This window comes from Centroberyx affinis, unplaced genomic scaffold, assembly GCF_046629955.1.
Source record: "Centroberyx affinis isolate AG114_WGS23_722 - 3 ecotype Tasmania unplaced genomic scaffold, CSIRO-AGI_Caff_v1 ptg003058l_1, whole genome shotgun sequence".
In the NCBI taxonomy this organism is placed as follows: Eukaryota; Metazoa; Chordata; class Actinopteri; order Beryciformes; family Berycidae; genus Centroberyx; species Centroberyx affinis.
In genome coordinates this window covers 2,883-25,000 of record NW_027281145.1, presented here as the reverse complement: position 1 = coordinate 25,000, position 22,118 = coordinate 2,883, and the positions used below count along the sequence as shown (strand labels likewise).

The following is a 22,118-nucleotide window of genomic DNA, read 5'->3' as shown; positions in this document are numbered from 1 at the left end:
AGGTAAGCTGATATACAGCAGAGTTTTGGAATCATTTCATTGTACTGCTGAATTTGTCTGGATCTTCCATCGACTAAACTCATCATGTCACCCTGCATTCGACCGGTGTTGGCTTTACAGTCTGAAGGAGTTTCCGACCAGGAAGAGCAACATGAACACCTGATTATGTCAGATGATCAAGTCGGAGAAATCAGGGTTGAAGCTGCAGCAGGAATTGGCCGAGTTAGGACGTCATTTTGTCATCTTGTCCAGTGCATCTTTAAGTCCAGTTAATTACCTGCTGTATCACGTCTAGTTATGGCAGCACATCAACACCTGAACTCATGTTAGCAGCAGATAGTGTAACCAGTCCACAGTATCCAGTTCTCAGTAATGTGAGCATCAGCCAGAGCCTGACACAGCACTTATCTGTTGTTTACTTGTATTATATACAGTATACCTATACCAAATTTATTCTTACGGTAACCAAACCCTGACCACAAGCCTCAACCAGAACCAAATAAGCCCCTTTTCAAATCAGGGCCAGTTAAAATGACCTCACCTCCTCAAAAATTCCTCTCTTCTTATGTCCAGAACTGAAGCTTGTACTCAAATTTATTTATATAGCACATTTCATACCCAAAGGCAACCCAAAGTGCTTCACAGAGTACACAGGCAAAAGCACAAGAAACAAATGATAAAAACAATAAAAGCAAGCAGGCAAAAGCACATAGAATAAAAACAATAAAAGCAAACAGGCAAAAGCACACAGAGTAAAAACAATAAAAACAATAAAACAATCAAAAGCACACAGAATAAAAAAAAAAAAACAATAAAACAAACCAACAAATCAATTTGATTGATTTGAAAGAAAATTAATTAAAAGCAGTAGTAAACAGGTAGGTCTTTAGCTTGGATTTGAAAGTAGTCAGCATTGTCTCAAGTAATAATACATGTATTCTGACACACACACACACACACACACACACACACACACACACACACACACACACTGCGTTCCAGTGTAGTTAAGATAAGTGAAGTAGTAGTAAATGAAAAAGAGAGTAAACTACAGCCTCCAGTCGGTGATCATCATGAGGAAAACAACCACCGATATGAACAAAAATCAATTATCCTTTTTTTTGCCTCAGGTTAATGACATAAGATTTACTTGTTGTCATGGCAACGCTGACAAATTCTGGTTGGAGTGTTCAAATACAAGTCGCCTGTAGGTCGCATGAATTATATTTTCAGAAAAGCGTTTTGTTTTTTTCCTTACAAGACCCAATCCTCATATAACTTACATCAGCTGGATACTGCTTACTGTGATGTATACTATGGTTTTACGTCAGGAAGACTTATGCCAACCTAAAAAAGACAGATAAACTGAGTCCAGGTGGGTTTACCCTCTACACTCACACTGATCTGCAGGTGAAAGGAAGGAAGCTACATTTACATTTAACACGGTGAGGCTCAGTGAAGTGTCCGGCCACAGGATCTGCTGTCAGCCTCATATCAGCTACAGTAGCTTCAGTTCATGATGTTCCTGATTTGAGTCGGACATTTTCCTTTCAAACAGAGAAACGTGTGATTATCGTCTCTCATTTCAATCAGGAGAGACAAGTGAATGAAGTAAAGATAATTGTTTATTATAACAGATGATATAGTGAAAATTAAGACTTGACAAGAAAGTCTTTGGCGCTTAGACTCTACAGGGAGATTTTGTAATCGAGGGGCACCGGCCCTGAGCAGCAGCAAGATAAATCCCCCCTGTGGAGTCCAGACACTGGTGGTGGAGGAGGCTGATGACTCTACTGAAACTGATAGGCTGGTGAGGCTGATGAGTGATGAAGCTGATGAAGCTGATGAAGCTGATGAAGCTGATGAAGCTGATGAATCTGTGAAGACTGGGCGGTGACGGGGAGGTGGAGGGGTGAGCGCATAAGAGCAGCATGAACGGACTAAAGCGGAGAGAGAGAAACATATTTAAAAAGACAGCAGCAAGATGATAGGCTAACAATGGAGGTGTGTCGCTGTGCTATTGGATAGATGTGACCAGCTGATGAGAACAGCTGATATCTCAATTGACAGCCCGGGAAAACGTGGCACGAGTTGCCAAAACGTTTCCTCGAAATAGTGAAATCGTGCTCTCGATTTATAAAACGTGTTCATGTCACAAGCTCATAAAGAACATAATGGTGTTTTTTTTTTTAAATGTGGTGTTGGAGTGTTAACGGTGAATCAAAAGAAAAGGCAACATGTTTTCAGAGTTGGTTGAAATCAGCGGCTCGGGTTGGAATAATTGATGTGCCGTTTTAATTATGGGAACGTAACAATTATTTTGTGTGCACAAATTATGAATTAATGGGAATGAAAAAAAACAAATCGAGGTAATGAAATGTATCTTGTGCACACAAATACAACAAAAGGGTTTGAATTGCATATTGTGTGTTATAGTAAATCGTGCTGCTTAGACAGGCTGACAAAATTATGAGTGACTTGCCTCAGGTGAATGACATAATATTTACTTGTTGTCATGGCAACGCTGGGAGATTCTGATTTGAGTGTTCAAATACAAGTCGCATGTAGGTCGCATGCCTCGGGATCCGGTTTTGTAGCATATATCCATGCGGTCTGGATCAGAATGTAAAAAATGCCACTCCATGCGGGTTCACACTGAATTATATTTTCAGAAAAGCATTTTTTTTTTTTCCCCTTAAAAGACCCAATCCTCATATAACTTAAATCATAGTACTTACTTACTATCATGTTTACTATGAATTCAAGTCAGAAAGATTTATGTCAGACTAGAAAGGTAGAAAGACTCAATCCACAAAAAAAGGGTAACACTTTACAATAAGGGTACATTAATTAAGGGTTAGTTCATGAATTATTTAATAGTTTATAATGATGACCTTAGTTAACATGAACACCATTAGTAAATGATTACCAGACACATTAGTCAACTGTTAATTAAGGGTTAGTTAATGCTTATTAAGCATTAACTAACCCTTAATTAATGTACCCTTATTGTAAAGTGTTACCAAAAAAAGTGTATAAAATGAGTTTCTACATGCGTGCCACTGATTTACACAGGGAATTGAACCCCTAACCCTGGCACTGTTAATACCATGCTCAGCTCTACCTATACTCTACCATACCACCCCGCCCCCCCCCCCCACCCTCCCCCTCAGGTTTTGAGTACTTCGAGGCGAGCGCCAAGGACAACATCAACGTGAAGCAGACCTTCGAGCGCCTGGTGGACATCATCTGTGAAAAGATGTCGGAGAGCCTGGACGCCGGCGACCCCGCCGTCACGGGGGCCAAACAGGGGCCCCAGCTGACGGAGCAGCCCGCCCCGCCCCACCAGGACTGTGCATGCTAAAGCTGACTACCCCCTCCCCCCCTCCTCCTCCTCCTCCCCCTCCCCCTCCTCTTTCCCTCCTTCTCCTCCTTCTCCTCCTCCTCCTCCAGTGGGAACCCAGGGCCTCGAGTCCAAACACCGTCACCCTTCACCCACTGTCCTGCTTCTCCTCGTTACCTAGTAAAGATCGTTGGCTGCTGGTCACAAGAACCGGGTTGAAAAGTGTCTGAAATGCTTCGAGATATTAGCGTCCGACGCTTGAGGTGCGTTTGATTCACCTTCCTCTATGTCAGGAAGCTTAAAAGTGTCGGTTGTGTAGTCAGTCTGATGCCGAAGCGAGTCAAACCAGACCTGAGCGTTTCAGACTCTTTTCAGCCGAGCTTCTTTAATGTTCCCGGCTCTGACCCATCTTCCTTTGTTTCCCCGCCCCTCAGTGTGGTCTTACAAGAAGGGTTTGACGGCGTCCGCCCCTCCGACTGCCCTCTAAATCCTTCCGATGTTTACAGTACTTTGTTTCATGTCAGTCAAATGTCTCGAGAAGATGTCAGCCTTGGTTCGGGGGACCGAGAAGACCGTTATCAGAGTTACGTGTCGTCCTGCAGACAGGTCAGTCGTCTGGAGCGGGAGGTTGATCCAGTTCAATTCTGTTCCGTACCTATATACTATGTGTTTCCTGTGTGGTTCTAGATACAGACAGGACCAAAAATATATGGATCTTTGTTTCATTTCTTGTCTCAACTGGTATCTAAACCCAACACAGTGGAGATATTAGTTCATTATTTTTCTGTTTGTTTATCAGTTCTCATCTCAGCCTTTTCATTCAGCCTTTTTTTTCTGTTTTTACTTTTCTTCAGCGTACTTTTTGTATTCTGGTGTCTTTTCATACTTTAAACACTGGGTGGGGAAAATATGAACAAGATATAGCTAGGTTAAAGAATATCAAAATGTAAGAGACACCTTTTATTTAATTATTTTTGTTTTAAATGTGTATATAAATGTTGTGCAATATATAATATCTACAGGTATACATTTCTGGAAATGAATTTTAAAAAGTATAAAATTCTATGAAGATAATAGAGTAACAAATATATGAGGTCAATGTTGTAGTTTTTCTTTGGATGGCGTCTGGAACTGGTTGCACCAGCGGCAGCTCCTCTCCGCAGCGCTTCATTCCCCTGTTGGTTTGGTCTTATGCTGCGTTCAGGAGGCTTCGGAAAGTTGGAAATTCCATCCTCCTACTAGGGAAAATATGATTTTGATTCTGAATTCAAGTTGGAAATTCAGGCAAGATTGCTCGAGCCCGAATTTTACCAAGACACAGTTATCGACGTCACGTCAACATGGCGGCATGCACTGTAAACGCTACGCAGCATTACTTTTAACATGTTTATAAGCTGTATTGTGGTCTTCAAAATACACTAAAGTTTCACTTTCAGCATTGCATGACCTATCAAAACACCTGTTGCTAACGTTTTATTCAAACTAGCTGGCTAACATTGCTAAATATCACTGACATGACATCAGCTGTTGCATGGGGAACAGGATTTTATGTCAGGCTAAGAAAACCTTTGGCCGTCCGTGTTTCTCTCCTGGTTTTTCCAAGCTTGACCGCTGGAACGAATGAAGGCTTTAATTGCGAGCTACCAGCTTGGAATTTCCAACTTCCGCGTCTGAATGGAACGCAGCATTAGTTTTTCCTGGATTCAGCCCTCGGAGCTAGCTTCCTCCTGAATAGCTGTCCTGATAGTCACACCCACTCCGTCAATTTAGAGGACTGGCACTGCTTTCCTCAGATAATGATCCTGCTGACCTTTCACTGTCCTTTTAAACCTGATGGATTGGGTTAGGGAGGATCCAAACACTGTTAAATCTAATTCGATTGCCGCCTTCGGTCTTATCATCAGTGAAACTGCTGCAGCGATGGCAGTTTCTTGCTTCTTGCTGGAATAAATCTAAATCAAAATCACGTTGATCACCAAGTACAATGACTGTACAGGAATCTGTCTCGCTGGCATTGATACTGACACATATCAACAACTTAGACAGTAATACACTACATACAGACACATATGGTACAGACAGCAGGACTTCACATATAAAACCTTAGATAGACAATGGACAACAAAAATCACTCTAATCTAATACTGCTGATTCAGGAAGACGTGTAAAAACACTTACAGACCACCAGACCATTCAGATTTTAATTCCAGTTTGCATGGAAGGAGACTGACTCCATGTAATTCATGCCACTTGTGCAGTGACGTGCATTATTTTGCGATGCATGTTTGACTGCAGAGGAAAGCATGTCATCTGTGGGACTGGCAGCACCAAACCCCCGATGTGTCTCTCCTTATCTGTCTGGATGGGAGAGAACTGCATCAAACTACGTACAGAAATTTGACGATGTAATGTTTCCTTGCTTATTGGCAAACATACATACGTACATACATACGTATATATATACTTACATACATACACACCTAGAACATGACTTAATACTTCTTCCCAATCAGCAGGATACAGGCAAACATTCACTCCGCCCTGTGTGTTTGTTGGTTTGTTTGTTCAAGTGTAAAGCTTATTGCCATGCGCACTGCTTAGGGGAATTACGGTCTGCACTGTGCGCCTGTACACCAGGCAGTACGGTAGAAATCAAACAAGCATCAACCAACATCCACAGACCAGGAAGTAGCTACTGGCTAGGTGAAAGCAGGAATTAAATATTTTGTTCACCTGTTCACCAGTACTTAGGTGTGAAGGTTTAAAGGTTTAAATTTTAATAAAACTTGGTGGATTGAATGTACGCAGAGATAGGAAGCGGACAGTGTTACGTCATGTTATACCAGGTGTGTGTGCTTGCTGCTGAGCAAGGCAGCATTAAAACATTTCTTGCCGTTCTCTCCCATTAAAAGAAGACAGAGAGAGGATGATACCATGGATTGAGAAGACAAAGCATTATAGAAATCATTATACAGTACAAAATCATTCATAAAGTGTTGATACAGCCACTCTGTACCAGCAAAATATTTGTTCAGACAGCAACTGTTGAGTTAATTAACTGTCAAGTGTAGCAACTAACTTGAAACCACAGATGTCAAGAGCCATTGAATTTTTAAGTGTGAGAAAGTGTGTTTTCTAGATTTCAAGACCCAAATGAAAACGCCCCACCAAAGTTGTAATGTTATTATCAGAAAGCGGGTGATAAGACAGTGATATTGACAGCGATGATCAAGATCAAAGTTGGGGGAAAAAGATTTGAATCCTGCTTACATTTTAATTCTTACTGGTCGTGACTGTTGCTTTTCCGGTAGAATCCAGAATCTTAAACCTGAAACTGTTCTCCTCTCCAACATGTCTTCCTTTCTCTATAAACCTGATGTGTAAATACCTTTGAGTCGTATGTGTGGATTGTGTTGTATCGACTCCAGGCTTGCAAAAAAAAACAAAAAAAGAAACAACAAAAGAACAAAAGTAAAAATCTGAAAACCCCCAAAAAGAGCCGTGTTATATCTGCATTCATTTCTAAGCCTGCTTGTGAATGAATGTGTCACTCGGTTAAAAAAGCAATACACAACACAGTATCTACACAGAAGGAAACTCCACCCGGCTTGGTAGAGGCTGCCGACTTTAGATCTTCTACTAGCTCGTAAAAACACGCTGTTCATTTGGTCTCTTATCACTGCCTCCTTAAACCCTCCTCAGTTCAGGCTGGTAAAGGCGAGAAAATATGTTGTGGATGTTTTTATCTGTACTTTGTGGTTTAAAAAAAAAAAAAAAGGTTGATAACAATCAGTCGACTGTTCTTTTTGAAGATTTTGTACCTCGGGGGGTGAGATGCGTACGAATTGCTGCTATTTCTAACGTAGTGCATAACATCGTAAAAAAAAAACAGACCTAAGATTAGAGGAACATACATCATAAGTAACATCATAAATGTTGCATTAAGCCAGACGACGACTGTAGTGAACTTGATTATTTGTATCACGTTACAAATAATCATAATTGTTCGGGTGTTAAGAAAGCTCTCGCTGAGCTTCGATTAGCGGTAAATGTTTGGATGCTACGAGTCTGAACAGTCTCTAGGTGTCGCTGTTCGGGGTGTCACTGTCAAAAAAATTTTTAACTCGATGAAAATCTCAACAGCATAAGAAGCAGCTGGTCAGAAATGGGGTCGATTCCTTCCTTCTAGAGGATGTAGAATACAGATTTACACTACCAGTCAATAGTTTGGACCCACCTAATTGAATGTACTGTGTTTTTCATTCTCTTAAAGCCATTTTGATGTAAAGGCTTATGCTTAAATGCTTGAAGTGTGTTTCTTAGACAAATATAAATAGTGAAGTTGATGCCTATATGAATTTCTTTCCAAAGCCTTTGCCTTTCCATCAAGGCAAAGGGCGGCTACTTAAAGGAATCTAAATTATAAGATAGTTTTGATTTGTTTAACACTTTTTTGGTCACTGCATAATTCCATTTGTGTTATTACATAGTTTTGATGTCTTTACTATTATTCTAAAATGTGAAAAATAGTAAAAATAAAGAAAAATGCATGTGTCCAAACTTTTGACTGGTAGTGTACGTAAAGGAAAGTCACCGAAAAGCTCAATTTCATCCCCAAAAAGAAGTTAGTAGTTCTCAGAAGAGCCAGTAACAGACTTATGAATCTTGCGGTCCCTGTTGAATTTAATTTAGAGAATGAAATTGTGAGTCGTGAGTGTACCTGTTGTCGAGATTCCTGAGGACAACGGTGTCATATCAGAACCCATTTTTGCCCGTTTTTGATTTCAAGGTATCCTCCAAGGTTGTACATTGTTCTCACTGAGATTCCAGATGCATCAGCGAACCCAAATGAGCGAACAGCGACATGTTGAGGTTGTTCGGTTCGGACGCAGCCGAAGTGTGAGTGAAAATAAACCTCTCTTCTGGGTGTTTTAGACAGTATGACGTTTTTATCCCATCGCCTCACTTTGAAGTACAAAGAACAACTTCGCCTTGACTCGCTGTCCTCAGTTTGTTCTGTCAAGAGCGTAAAAACACCTGAAATTGCTTTTTGTTTTTGTTCTTTTGCTTTCAGTTGTTTTTTATTTTATTTTACATTCATTGATACTGTTCCACAAAGTACTGTTGATTTGGTTTACATTTAATTTTTACTTTTTTTTTCTATCATGGGAATTGAACAACTATTATGCAGTAATTAATGTAATGATAAGGGAACATGGTGTCAAATTGTCGAAATGTGAACATTACAAAAACCTGCTGTACATGTTGTGGAAGAAAATAAAATAACAAAAATAAAGTTTGTGATGTTAAAATAATGTTTCTTCATTATTGTTGCTCATAGTGGTCACACACACACACACACACACACACACACACATAAAGTGAAGAAAATATTAGTACAACCTACCAGAGGTGTGAACAAGTCAACTTTTCTCAAGTCACTCAAGAGGCACTTAAAGTCTCAAGTCTAAATGTAAATTACCAAGTCAAGTCAACTAAATATCTAGGACTTTTCAATGCAATATGGTTTTAATAGGATAAAAACTTGGTAAGAGCATCATGAGTTTGATTTCTATAATCAGTTTCAACTTAAATATATTCAATCATTCCATACAAATTCAGAAAACAGAATTTAAATTCAGTCGTCTGCTGGAACAAATCTCATGACTGAGTCAAGTCCCAAGTCACCAGAACCCAAGTCAAGTCTCAAGTCTTCAGTTCATGCATCAAGTCAAGTCTCAAGCAATTAAAACTGTGACTCCCCACCTCTGCAACCTACTCTTTAAACAGACTGGTGAAAGCTATAGTATGATCCAGTATTGTAAAGGCTTAGTTTGATTTTGACCAACAAATTATCTTTGCTCTTCCCAACAAAAAGTGATATGATGTCTAGATGTCATGTGTCACAAGGCGGGAGCCTCCTGAAGGACCTCTGGGGGTCCCCGCCATGGTCCCCACACCCCAATTTGGGAACCAAACAACCAAATGGCCTGTCAGTCATTAGTCCATGAGGATTTATTGTGCCATTTCCCATGCAGCCAGCAGAGGGAGGCAGAGTCCGGGGTTAATGATCTGAACTGGCCTGATGTAGACTCCCACACACTTGGGAGAAGAGAGATGCAGCCATAATTTTGTAATTACATAACACTGTGACGTCACTGATTCATCTCCATCACTGTATGCAATTAGGAGGAGCGAGCGGGAAATGTCTTAAAGCCATCAATGTTTTCTGTTGTTGTCAAAATAATCCAAATTACCTGGGAGCCAGAAAAAAAATCACTTATTTCTATAACAATACTATATTGACCTATAGTGTCAATAAAGTTATCATACTGTATTCTTTTTATCTCCTGTGGTGTCACTGTAATATACCTAGACATCCCTATAAGGACTTACAGGTTTGTGATATTTCTATAGTATCCTTCTAAAATGTATTGTGGGATAGCTGCAATTCTTCTTAAGTGAGATTCTGTCACGTATAGCACATGTTTCAGTTCCTGTAACTTGTCAAATAATGCAATAGAGCCTCAATCCTCAGCCTGTATGGACCTTCCTTACTGAGACTAATGTGCAAGGCAAGACAACACAAACTGTGAGATTCTTCAAATTAAAACCCCAGTTAGAGAAGTGCAGTGTGTAACCCAACATGAAGAGTCTTGCAGCTTGAGCTTATTTGTTGAACCTGACAAATTTCTATTGAGCAACAACGAAAACACTCCACCCCTTTATTGGACCTGCACGCAGTGAATAATATCTCTGTCAAGATGCACGCAGCTGTGTAGGCAATAGGTTTGGACCAAAATGGAGGAAGCAGTGTCTTTTATTGCCGAGCAGCATTTAATTCAGAACACAGCGGCATGTAAAAACATACTGAAGTGACAGAAACAGTCAGTGCAACAAAAAAGGTAACAACGCTTCACATTTAAAATATGAAAACACTGAAATAAGACACCTTAGAGTAAAAAACGGAGGAGTACAATTGCTTGTAAAGGTTAGGGATAATAAACACTGATGACAGCCTGCGGGCAACATTCCAGTTTGTCAACATGCAAATCGTCTGTTCCCTACAGAAATGTGATATATGGCAAATATATAGATATCGCTTATATGTCAAATATGGGCATATATGCATTTCCCATGTATTGAACATATACATCAAGGATATCTGTGACATAAATGCGCATATTATGTAGTCTAGGATACAGCAATACATTGAAAATCGGTTTGGTCCAGGTTTCAGACTGTAGCCTATATGGACACAGCCAATCTGTAAACATTTTACAAAAATTATATGGATATGTGCCGTCTGTCATTAAAGTTGAGCTGGATATAGCCCCGATACGCGCCGTTCTTCCTCCCATATGAAAAGAACCATCAGTTCAGACCAAACTCCATTTAAAAATCTGGCAGTTGCATGCTGCCTTGCTTACAGGAAAACGCATACCAGATAGAACAGGACTAACGACATTTTACAAATTGATGAGAACCACTCTTCAATTCGGCATACATCCAATAAACCTATCAGCACTTATTTCAGTAAAATTCCAGCTTTTGGAATTGATACGCCTCTTATTCCGAGCAATATTCTTCCACTAAAATACACAGTGGATGGCGGTGGTGAGCAGTGTGAATCAATTATAAAAATGTTTTATGGAAATAACGTGCTGCTTCTACAGGCCGAATTTACCAGAAGAGCCTTAACAGTCGTAAACGGTCCGAAATTATATTCTATCAAGTATGTACATTTCACAATAAGCAAAGCCACTTCAAACTGTCAGATTTTTTGAATAGAGTATGGCGTGACATTCTCTCCTTAGAATGGCACGTATCAGGGCTACGCTACATACAGAAAACCAACATTATCAAAGTCTTTGAAGCTTATATGCTGGTCAGTCACTGCGGCCCTCGGGCTAGTGCACTTGGACTTGGTGTGGCAGCAGCTGGCAGCCGCTGTTGACATGGCTGAGGACTTTCTGTTTCAGCTGGGCCACTTGCTCCCTCAGCAGGCTCGCCGTCGACGCCAGGTCGGTGTTTTGGCTTTTCAACGTCTTGACTTTGTCCTCCAGCCTGGAGATCCGCTCCAGTTTCCGTTTCCGACACTTGGTCGCGGCGATGCGGTTCCTGAGCCTCTTCCTCTCGGCTTTGATGCGCTCCTGTGAGTCCATGTCGATGGGAGACAGCGGCGGGCTCTCCCCGAAGCTCTGGACGTCGGGGACGGTCTGCGGCTCGTCCTTCAGCGGCTGGACCCGGGAGAGCTCCGGCTGCGGCGGGGCTGCCCCCACATGATGCGGCGGAGGCGGCGGGAAAGGGACCGTGTCCGTGGAGTAGTTGACAGTGGTTCCCAGAGGCCCGCTGCCGTAACTGTTCAGGTTAGTATAGACCGGTAGATCCGGCTGCACGGTGACCGGGGCGATGTTGGTGCCCAGATCCAGAGTGTTGTTCGTCTGCCCGGCCCCGTTCAGCTGGTTCTGCTTGTGTAAGTCCTCCAGCGCCTTGACGAAACCCTCGGCGAACTCCTGCTCGTCGGTTACCGTTTTCGGGTAGAGGAACTGGGAGCTGGTCGGTGTCGTCGTGACCATGCCGTTGGACTGGATGATCAGCCTCTCCAGCTCCGGGGAGGCCAGCTTGAGCAGCCCCAGGTCCGGGGAGGCGAGGATGCTCTCGGCGTCGCGCAGATGCGGCTTGAGATCGGCGTCGTCCGCCAGGCTCAAGTTAATATCCTTCTTCATCATTATTTCCGTGAGTAAAAGACAAGTCGTACTGTTCGGCGCACCTTCAAACCGGCGCCCTGTCCATAACCTCAACAAATAAACCGAGGCGTAATTTGGAATTAATTGTTAAACGACGCTTCCTTCAATATATCTTTTATTGCATTCACTGAACCGGTTATCTTTCGCTCTCGTCTCGAGCGGGGTAGAACTTATACTGCACGCCCGCGCACGCAGCCTCGAGCTTTTCTATCCTCGTACGTTCCATTATGTCACCTCAGAGCGCGCGCATTGGGTAGAAATTACCCCTGTCTTTTATTTGAATAAGGGGACGTACTGGCCAGAGAGGAGGAGAACGTGGAGAGGTCTCACTCTGCCGCCACTTCCGGGTGCAGCTAGAAACGGAGTGTAGTTCTGTCTTCACTTACTTTGAGTTTCAGTGAAAGGTCGAAATAATACAAGCGTTGTGCCCACGTCCATAACACGTGACTTGATTCAGAGTCACAAAATGCCGATGCTGTTAATTTCCAGCTGGCAGGTCGTCATGACAACCTCCTGCTTTCCAGTGGTCCAGTTTAGAAAAACCAGGGGAGAAACATGGCTGCCCACAAAAACAATAATGTTTTTGTGGCTGATGTCTTTCCCCACGCATCAGCTAACACCGTGCCTGTGTTTACGTGAACATTAATATTCTGTATATATTCAGGATATTCAAATGTTCTGTTTATGAGTTGATATACAAGTTGTAAACACAAGTAGACAAGTGTGTTTGTTGGAATTGAATATATTGTTGTAATGCAGGAAATGTTATATCAGTAGGTAGAGGAAGAAAAGTGGATTTTAACATTGGTGTTAATGGGGAGTCTCCATATATGGCGTCTACTTTCCCCTTTTCATTTCTGTCAATCACAAACCGTAGCAGGAACAAAAATAGCAGATCAGAGTCTGTTCTCAGTGAATAAGCAGTTATATTAAAGATGCAAAATTTGGATTTCAATTCTCTGTTAAAACATCTGAGGCTTGTTTGGACTAAATCACACAAAACAAAAGTATCGTTAGCACCCAGAGGTAAAATAACATTTTTGTTCTGAATAGTTTTCATCAAAAACTACTTTTTTCAGCTCTACACAGCAGTCGCTATGGCAACCGTCTCTGCCTGGGGTTTTGCAGACTGGAAGCTGGGACAGTGGTTTTTTTTAACTACTGAGTGGTTCATCATCTTCAAAGACGATCTTTGGTACCAGTTCTATTGCCATGGAGAGAGAGAAGATAAACTGCAAACAGTGTGGTGCATTGTGGTTTGATGTCATGGTGAGAGTTATTTGGTCAAAGTCTTGTTTTCATCCAATTAACTGGATAAAAAAAATAAATGGAACTTTCAGCTCAAAGAAACATTTTTTGATTTCTTCTAACAAACATCAAAGAAATACATTTTCTTCATTTTAAAGCCAATAACTCCATCCAAGGATAGTTTGTCAAAACCTGTTCTGCACTGACACACAGCTGTCAACATGCTGAAGTCCTCATGTTAGCTCTGTTTTCATGTAGGTCAGGTCCAAACTGCAGGTTATAATGATATGCAGGCTCTTATGAATATTAAGTTGTTGACTTATTCCATGCTTGCATAATTCTGGTTATGAACGGTCATGATCATGTTGATGGTAGGTCACCTCGGTGTGGTGAAGAAAACATTCATGTCATGTCAAAAAAGGTCTGAAGTAAAAAAAATTATAGAAAAAAATGTTTTCTGGCTGCTAAAAACACGATGATTAGTAACTGGTTCATCCTTGATATTTGCTTGAAACTGATATGGATACACATGACTGCAGGTTAAACAAGGCAAAACCTTCAACTGTGGACGCATCGAAATTTATTACAGCTAATATTTCTGACTTTATTGTATCTTCTAGGCCAGTGGTTCTCAACATGGGGTCCAGGGACCACCAGGGGTCCTTGAGGGGGTTCCAGGGGGTCCCCGGCAAATTGATGAATTGTTAAACTTCATCATTATATCTATTATAATAAGTTAAAACTTGAAATTTGATGTTATCTCTTTTGATGTTAACTACAATACAGATAGTCAAGGAATTCTGGAAAAAATCATATCTAACAATAAATTATTCTCAGATTTGGGTGTAAGCGACAAATTCTCATCAAATGGGGTCCGTGGCCCTAATGTGGAGTAAAGTAGGATTCCTTGATATGAAAAAGGTTGAGAATCACTGTTCTAGGCATTAACATACAAGCAGAACATTTATGATCTGTAACTGTCTGTTGTCCCGTCCCTTTTCGTATTGTTACAGTGCAGCTGTATGTTTTGTACTGCAGACTTCTTTTTGCAAAAAATAATAAAAAAAAGAAAAAGTTGATCGTAAAATAAAGGCTTCCCACTTGTCCTGTAAGCATCATCACAGGCCCAGCTGAGAACTGACACGCCAGCTGAACTTGTGCCCGTCCAAATTTGGGGAAGTTGAGTTTGAAACTGAACACACCCTGAACACAAACACAAGGACAGATCAGATTTCAACACTTTAACTCTTGTGTGTCCATGTGGTTTTGAGTCTCATCTGGATTCATCACATACTGCACAGTTATACTGCAGAGACATGGGACCTTGGTGTTGTCTTCCTCAGCAACAGTGAATCTCAGCTTTGAAAAACTTTATTTAAATTTCTATTATACAACAGTTAGTTCCGGTCGAGTAATTTGATTGGACAGGAGGCGGATGTTATATATCCCTCCGCTTTACAGCTGTTCTAATAGAAACAGGTTCTGTGTTGAAAAATCATAATCTGTTCTCTCAGATTACCGTTACTTGATAAACATCTTTGTTTATAGAACTGTTGTATAAAAGCAATATCACACACAGGATATCAGCACAGTGTGATTATCTTCTTCACAGGATAACAGCACGACCCGGACGGAGTGTGAGACTGCTTATGTGAATGTTCAGTCTGAGAGATTTGTGATGTGATGTAAAGCAGTGATTCTCAACCTTTTTCATATCAAGGACCCCCTGATTTAGTCCACATTAAAGCCACGGATCCCTATTTGATCTCGGACCCAAATCTGAATATATTTTTATTGTCAGATATGATTTTGTCCAGAATTCCTTGACTGACTAACAGAGAGACTATGATCAAAACAGTCATTCTTCTACATTCTCTAATTGTGTTAACTTCTTGTAAATAAAATAATGCTGAAGTTTAACAATTCACCAGTTAACATTCTGTGCAAGAAAATGCATTCTTTTGAACTGGATAACAGACAAAGTTCCATCTAAAACATATTGGCATAAGGTCAAACTTGAATATGTATCACTGGACTATTTGACATGCGTGTTACATCGCAAAGACAATGTGTTTCACAGAACATGGGAGCCTTTTATGTCATATATTGGTTTAGATATCTCTGCTATTCTTACAAGAGGGTTTACGTAGTATGGACCTGTGTGATACCTGATATTTAGCTATTTGTTATTTTTATTTTTATTTTATGTATTCCTGAGTCACTTGCCTGTTTGAATGTGTGAGTCTGTGAGCCGAGATGTTCTGTTTTGTTTTGATTTTGTCCCTCTTGTTGTTTTTGTTGATGTGTGTTGCTTTGATGCAATCATAATGTTTTCTGAATCAAAAATCAATAAACACATATATATATATTAAAAAAAAACAATTCAGGAACAGATGGAAAAGGTGACTGTGACTGAAACATAAGATATGAATATGAAGTTCTGTCCTGACCTGTGTGCAGTGGGATGTTTCCGGGATGAAGGAGTTGGAAATCTGCTTCATGGTTTGCAGACGAGTCGTTTCAGACAGCAGCTGCTCCTCTGCAGCTCGTCTGGGTCTGTTGTCATGACTCTCCACACTTTTCCTCTCGCCACATTCAATCATTTTACAGTTTTTGTGACCGATGTTCCTGCAGTTCAGGCACCGACTGTCTGGCCTCTGTCTCTGTCAGGTGCATCATGATGCTTTGAAAACATATGAAAGTGGTGATAGAGCTCTTTAAAGATTACACTGCTGCTGATTGTCATTCAACGCAAAGGAAAAATCTGCCCTAAAACATTTGAACACTGTTAAAAACAAATCTTGGTGATGCACCTTTAATTCCTATGGAAGCCCATTTCCGCCAGTGTGATGAAAAAAAAAAAGATCCTGTAAGTCATTATAATGAGAAACTTTCTCAAAATGATGACTTAGTATCTCAAAAGAATGACTTAGAAAATTTCTTATTATTTGAGATACTAATTCATTATTTTGAGAACGTTTCTCTCATTATTTTGAGAACGTTTCTCTCATTATTTTGAGATACTAAGTCATTATTTTGAGAAAGTTTCTCACTATTTTGAGATACTAAGTCAAAATATTGAGAAAGTTTCTTATTATTTTGAGATACTAAGTCATTATTTTGAGATACTAACTCATTATTTTGAGAAAGTTTCTCACTATTTTGAGATACTAAGTCAAATATTGAGAGAGTTTCTTATTATTTGAGATACTAAGTCAAAATATTGAGAAAGTTTCTCATTATTTTGAGATACTAAGTCATTATTTTGAGAAAGTTTCTCATTATAATGACTTACAGGACCGTTTTTTTCATCACACTGGCAGAAATGGGCTTCCATACATTCCTGATTCCATTTAGCTGTTAGGTGTGTTTTTCTTCTTGGTGGAGATAACCGGCCAATCGTAGACGAGGTGACGTCACCTCCAGATGTTTCCAGCAGCTCCAGTGGAGTTTGATATGAGAAAATGTTTCAGGATGTAAAACCTCAGCGGTAAACGTCAGGTTTTGGTGTCAGTCCCTCAGAACCAAAGAGCGAGGGCTTCTTTCTAGAGCCGCCATTTTGCACCGAGAGACGTTCAACAATCATACAGGGAGAAATCAATCGTAGAAGAGGAGAGAGACCAATTTCTCCACCCACAGGAGCAGGAGAGAGACCAGAATGCAATGCAGCATCAAGGTTGGGGTTTGAGTCAGGGGCTGCCATCACCGCCCCAATGTTCAGGAACTAGTTAGGTAGCTATATTTATCAGCCCATACGCCCATGTTTGACTGAAAGTTCCCACCTCTTCTCTGGGGGTTGTCAAACGGCATTCTGGGAAATAGGAAATTACGATAATGTTTTAGATTACAGCCCGCAACGTACAGCGTAATTACTCCGGAGTTAGGGTGTAATCTTAGGTGTACCAGTACAGTACGTACCAATACATATATGTAGGTACAGGGGAACAAGATGTGAAGTTATGGCATAAGGGGGTAACAATTCAGGAACTTACAAAGAACTTATACTGTAGTTATTTTTTAACTACTGGGTACCTATTCTATTATTACAGGCTATGTATGACCTACTGAGCAATAATCTGGAAGTTTGGGAGGAACTTAGAGAGAATTTATAGCCTACTGTAGTTATTTTTTAACTACTGGGTACCTATTCTATTATTTCAGGGTACAGTATGACCATAAAACTAGCAAAAATCTGGACCTTTCAGGGAAGATGGAGTGATGATTGCTGCAGCACTTAATAAATCTGATGTGATTTTATTTCAAAATGACACACAGGCAAACATTACTCCGGAGTAATTACGCTGTACGTTGCGGGCTGTAATCTAAAGCGTTACCGAAATTACTAACTGCAGTAGAAGGAAAGTTGAGGGAAAGTTGGTTCACCAAAAAAACGTAAATGACAATGCTTCATCGCTAAATAACTGGAATGTATTGAACATCAGAAATTGATGATATGTAACAGTGGAAAAGGATCTGAGGGGGATTTTCCTGTGTAGATGCCTTTGTAATTAAAGTCCTTTTTCATGTGATTTTTCCATTATTTTGTCCATGGATACACAGACAGACAGAGCAGTCAATAAATTACCCATCAATACATCAATCAACAGCCAGAAGTCTTTTGTGCTGGAGATAGAGGAATAATAAGCAAGCTCCATGTTTTCTCTGGCGTGTGAGGGGTTACACAGAGGAGGAGAGTGCGTCACAGGTAGGCACCCATCCGACGCTGCAAAGCATTGTGGGGGCGGACCATGTTTCCCTGTGATGTCAGATCTCTCAGCTCTGTGGCGGAAATGGAGGAGGGAGGAGGGAGGGGGGGAGTAAACCAACAGAGGAGAGATATTTCTGTCTTCTAAAAGCTGAGTATCAGGGTGGAGAGAGACACACACACACACACAGACACACACACACACACACACACACACACACACTTCCCCTCTCTCCACATCAGAGCTTTAATTTATTTCAAAACAACACAAAACGTGATCAAAAGCCCATTTTAGAAAAGAGGAAAATATGACGATTTCTTAGTTTTTTCTCTTTCTCAGTTTGTTCCAGAGGTGGAAAGTAACTAAGTACATTTACTTGAATACTGTACTTAAGTACAATTTTGAGGTACTTTACTTGAGTATTACCATTTCATGCTACTTCATACTTCTACTCCACCTCATTTCAGAGGGAAATATTGTACTTTTTACTCCACTACCTTTATTTGATAACTTAAGTTACTAGTTACTTTGCAGATTCAGATTATTAATACAAAATATAATCAACTAATAAATTGTGATGTATTATTATAGATTACTGTAAGCTACCCAGCAGTATATAAAGTAGTGGAAATCAGCCCCACCTTTTCCAGCTGCAACATTAAAGTGATGCTTACACATTAATGCATCAATAATTATAATTCAATAATATAATATATACTGTATTATTCTGGAATGGGCCATTCTGCATAATGAGTACTTTTACTTTTGTTGCTTTAAGTACATTTTGATGCTAATACTTTTGTACTTTTACTTAAGTAACATTTTGAATGCAGGACTTTTACTTGTAATATATGTAGTATTTTTATACTGTGGTATTTCTACTTTTACTTAAGTAAAAGATCTGAGTACTTCTTCCACCACTGGTTTGTTCTACTGATATTTTACACTCCCTCATTACCCTGTAACTCTTTCTTATTACTTTCATTCACTCATTTCTAGTTCATATGTTCTCAAGACGTTATAAGTGTCAGTTGCACTGTGTTTAACTCCCTCTTTTGCTCTATTCTTAGTTATATTCTGTTTTTTCCCTCTCCTGTGTCTGTTGTGCTGCTGCAGAGGCTCAGTTCCCCCACAGGGATCATTAAAGTTTCATCTTGTCTCTGCTGCCTTGGCGAAGCCTTAATGCTGAATTTAATTACATCTCAAAGGTTATTCTCTCCCTCTGAAGTGTTTTCATCACATTCAGGCAGCAGGATGTGCTGAAAATGTAACTCCATCCCCAGAAGATCTCTCTGCTTACTCTCCCAGTCTACTTTACCTTCTCTCCCAGTCTGTTTTACCTTCTCTCCCAGTCTACTTTACCTTCTCTCCCAGTCTCTTTTACCTTCTCTCCTAGTCTTTTACCCTCTCAGAGTGTCTTTTACCTTCTCTCCCAGTCTGTTTTACCCTCTCTCCCAGTCTACTTTACCTTCTCTCCCAGTCTGTTTTACCTTCTCTCCCAGTCTCTTTTACCAGCTCTCCCAGTCTCTTTTACCTTCTCTCCCAGTCTACTTTACCTTCTCTCCCAGTCTCTTTTACCTTCTCTCCCAGTCTACTTTACCTTCTCTCCCAGTCTGTTTTACCTTCTCTCCCAGTCTACTTTACCTTCTCTCCCAGTCTGTTTTACCTTCTCTCCCACTGTCCTTTAACTTCTCTCCCAGTCTGTTTTACCTTCTCTCCCAGTCTGTTTTGCCTTCTCTCCCAGTCTGTTTTACCTTCTCTCCCAGTCTCTTTTACCTTCTCTTTTACCTTCTCTCCCAGTCTCTCTCACCAGCTCTCCCAGTGTTCATCCTTGTCAAAGCAGCCTTAAAGTTGCTACATGCATAATTTTAAACATCAGTATATCATTGTCAGATCAGTTGTGATACCTTGGTGTAATTACCGTAAACAAATGAGAGCATGGTGGAGATGATTGTTCTCCTCTATCTCACAGCAGTAGTATTGTTAGTTCTAGTGTTTCTCCACATTAAGACTACATTTCCCATAAGCCCCGTTGCTTCCTGCCCCCCCTCCCCCTCCCCTGAAGAGGATCAACATGTTGGAAGTGATTTCTCCATCTTCCTTTCCCTCCTTCCACCATCTGCTGCCAGAAACTCTTTCAGCTTTAGCTCCGTTTTGCTCTGGAAGAACAGAACCTCTTCCTGTTTTGTGCCGTAAAGCGATCCAGCAGATTTCCCTCCAGATCCACCAGGTGAAGGAGAAACAATGGAGGATGCAGAGTAGAGGCTGGTAGAGGCTGACAGGCTGGCCACTGATGATCTGGTTTGTTATTATTCAAATATTTTTTTATCAAGTTTTACAGCTGTTATGCTCGATGGTCTCATTTGTTTACGGTAATTAGGCCAATTGATGTCGGCGTGTTAACAGCACCAGCACAAGACGTTCCTGACCGATCCTGTAGAGCGGACGGTTTGATTTCTTCTGCTCTCCGGTTAAAGCTTCACACTAAAACCCCGCCAGGAGTCGGGATTCCCCTCATGACACCGCAGAGAGCTCAGGATAAAAGCGCTCACCGTCATGACATCTGTTACGAGAATATTCGTGTGTCATAAGGCGACCGAGCGCTCTACATTCCTCAACCACGACTCAGCGTGGTTGGAGGATGGAGCGAAGCGGGCCGCAGTCTGCAGATTGAGACATCCTCCACCGCTGCAAGTCAAGGCACAGAGCGATCCGCAGGCAGGAATGCTGCATCACAGCCCACATCATGAATAGATCCAGTGTGTGTTTGTGTTGAGCAACATGTCACTGGTTTGCACCTGAACTGATTTATGGAAGTGACTGGAGCAGATAAGGTAAAGGTAATCGGAAGACCGTCCATCTTCATCAAATCAGAGACACTTTTAAATTAAAAAAAAAAAAGACGCTTTTCAGGTTTGAAAACAGGTTTGAAACTCTGTCTCTCTGTCTGTTGATTTATTTTTTCGTTTTCTCTGACAGAACTGAGTTGGCAGGCAAGCAGCAAGATGCAAATAAATATTATATAAGCCTCCATAGTGTTCTTTAAAAGTATTTTATTAGTCAAATGTCAGGTCTCGCTTCTGGCCAATGATATGGTGCTGGAATGCCAGGTATGTGAGTGTGTGTGTGTGTGTGTGTGTGTGTGTGTGTGTGTTCAAAAATTAAACAAAATAGTATTATTACTTATTGTTTACCTCTTGCATTTGGTTCCTTGTGGATTTTATGTATGTAAATTATAATATCATTGCATTTGTTATAAATTGATTATTTTATTTTATTCTAATTATTTATTATTTTTCAAGTATGTACCTCAGTTATTGTTGTTAAACTCAAACAAGTCGTGCTTTTGGTTGTAAATTGTGTGTTTTCATTTCAATAAACATTTGGTTGCAAAAAAAAAAAAAAAAATTAAACAAAATAAAAAGAAAAGTTCTGCCTGGCTCTTATCTCTTTACGTAGCACTTCTCTATCATCCGTGATCATTTTGGATCAGAGGGATATTTGTTCCCTCTGTTGCCACAGTGCTGTGACCTCTGACCCTCTGCTGTGACCTCTGACCCTCTGCTGTGACCTCTGACCCCCGACCTCCTGCTTTTGACTGTAGCGTTGTTGATGTAGGAGTTGAAGCTCGATCTACAGCTGTACTCACTGTCAGTCATTAGCTAATAAGTGAGCTTGGAGTTCTAAGGTTTTATCTCGGTGGATTGCAGCGCTGAGATATTGAGCAACCCCAAAATGTTATTTAAAAAAAAAGTAACATTTAAAGATCATAAATATGGGGATACCTCAACTCATGAAATGCCTAAAATGTTGTAAAATGTAATAAATGTAAAAATAATTAAATGGTTGTATGGGTGCATGTGTTTGTGTGTTTATTTGTGTGTGTGTGAGTGAGGGTTTGTGTGTGTGTGTGTGTGTGTGTGTGTGTGTGTATTCTCTTTATTCCAAATGTCCTCAGAAGGTTTACAACAATACAAAAAAACACAAAGGCATGTGCCGAGTTACTTGAGTTTACAATTCAGATCAGAGTTAGAATCAGATCAGAATGTAGGTAATGAAGGTCCTCACAAG

The 22,118-nt window shown here is 40.5% G+C and overlaps 2 protein-coding genes across 2 annotated transcripts in view; one reads left to right on the top strand and one right to left on the bottom strand.

The window, feature by feature from the left end:
* Window positions 1-3,364, top strand: part of rab3ab (RAB3A, member RAS oncogene family, b) — a 30,831-nt gene extending 27,467 nt beyond the window's left edge. Inside the window, exon 5 of the mRNA XM_071537491.1 lies at window positions 3,174-3,364. Coding sequence (XP_071393592.1) covers window positions 3,174-3,364 — 191 coding nt within the window. The remainder of the gene's footprint in view (window positions 1-3,173) is intronic.
* A 6,780-nt stretch (window positions 3,365-10,144) lies between these two features.
* LOC139659277 (transcription factor JunD-like) lies at window positions 10,145-12,283 on the bottom strand. Its single transcript, XM_071537492.1, has one exon. The coding sequence runs from the start codon at window positions 12,073-12,075 to the stop codon at window positions 11,254-11,256; it is 822 nt and encodes a 273-aa protein (XP_071393593.1). The 5' UTR covers window positions 12,076-12,283; the 3' UTR covers window positions 10,145-11,253.
* Between the last annotated feature and the right edge of the window lie 9,835 nt (window positions 12,284-22,118).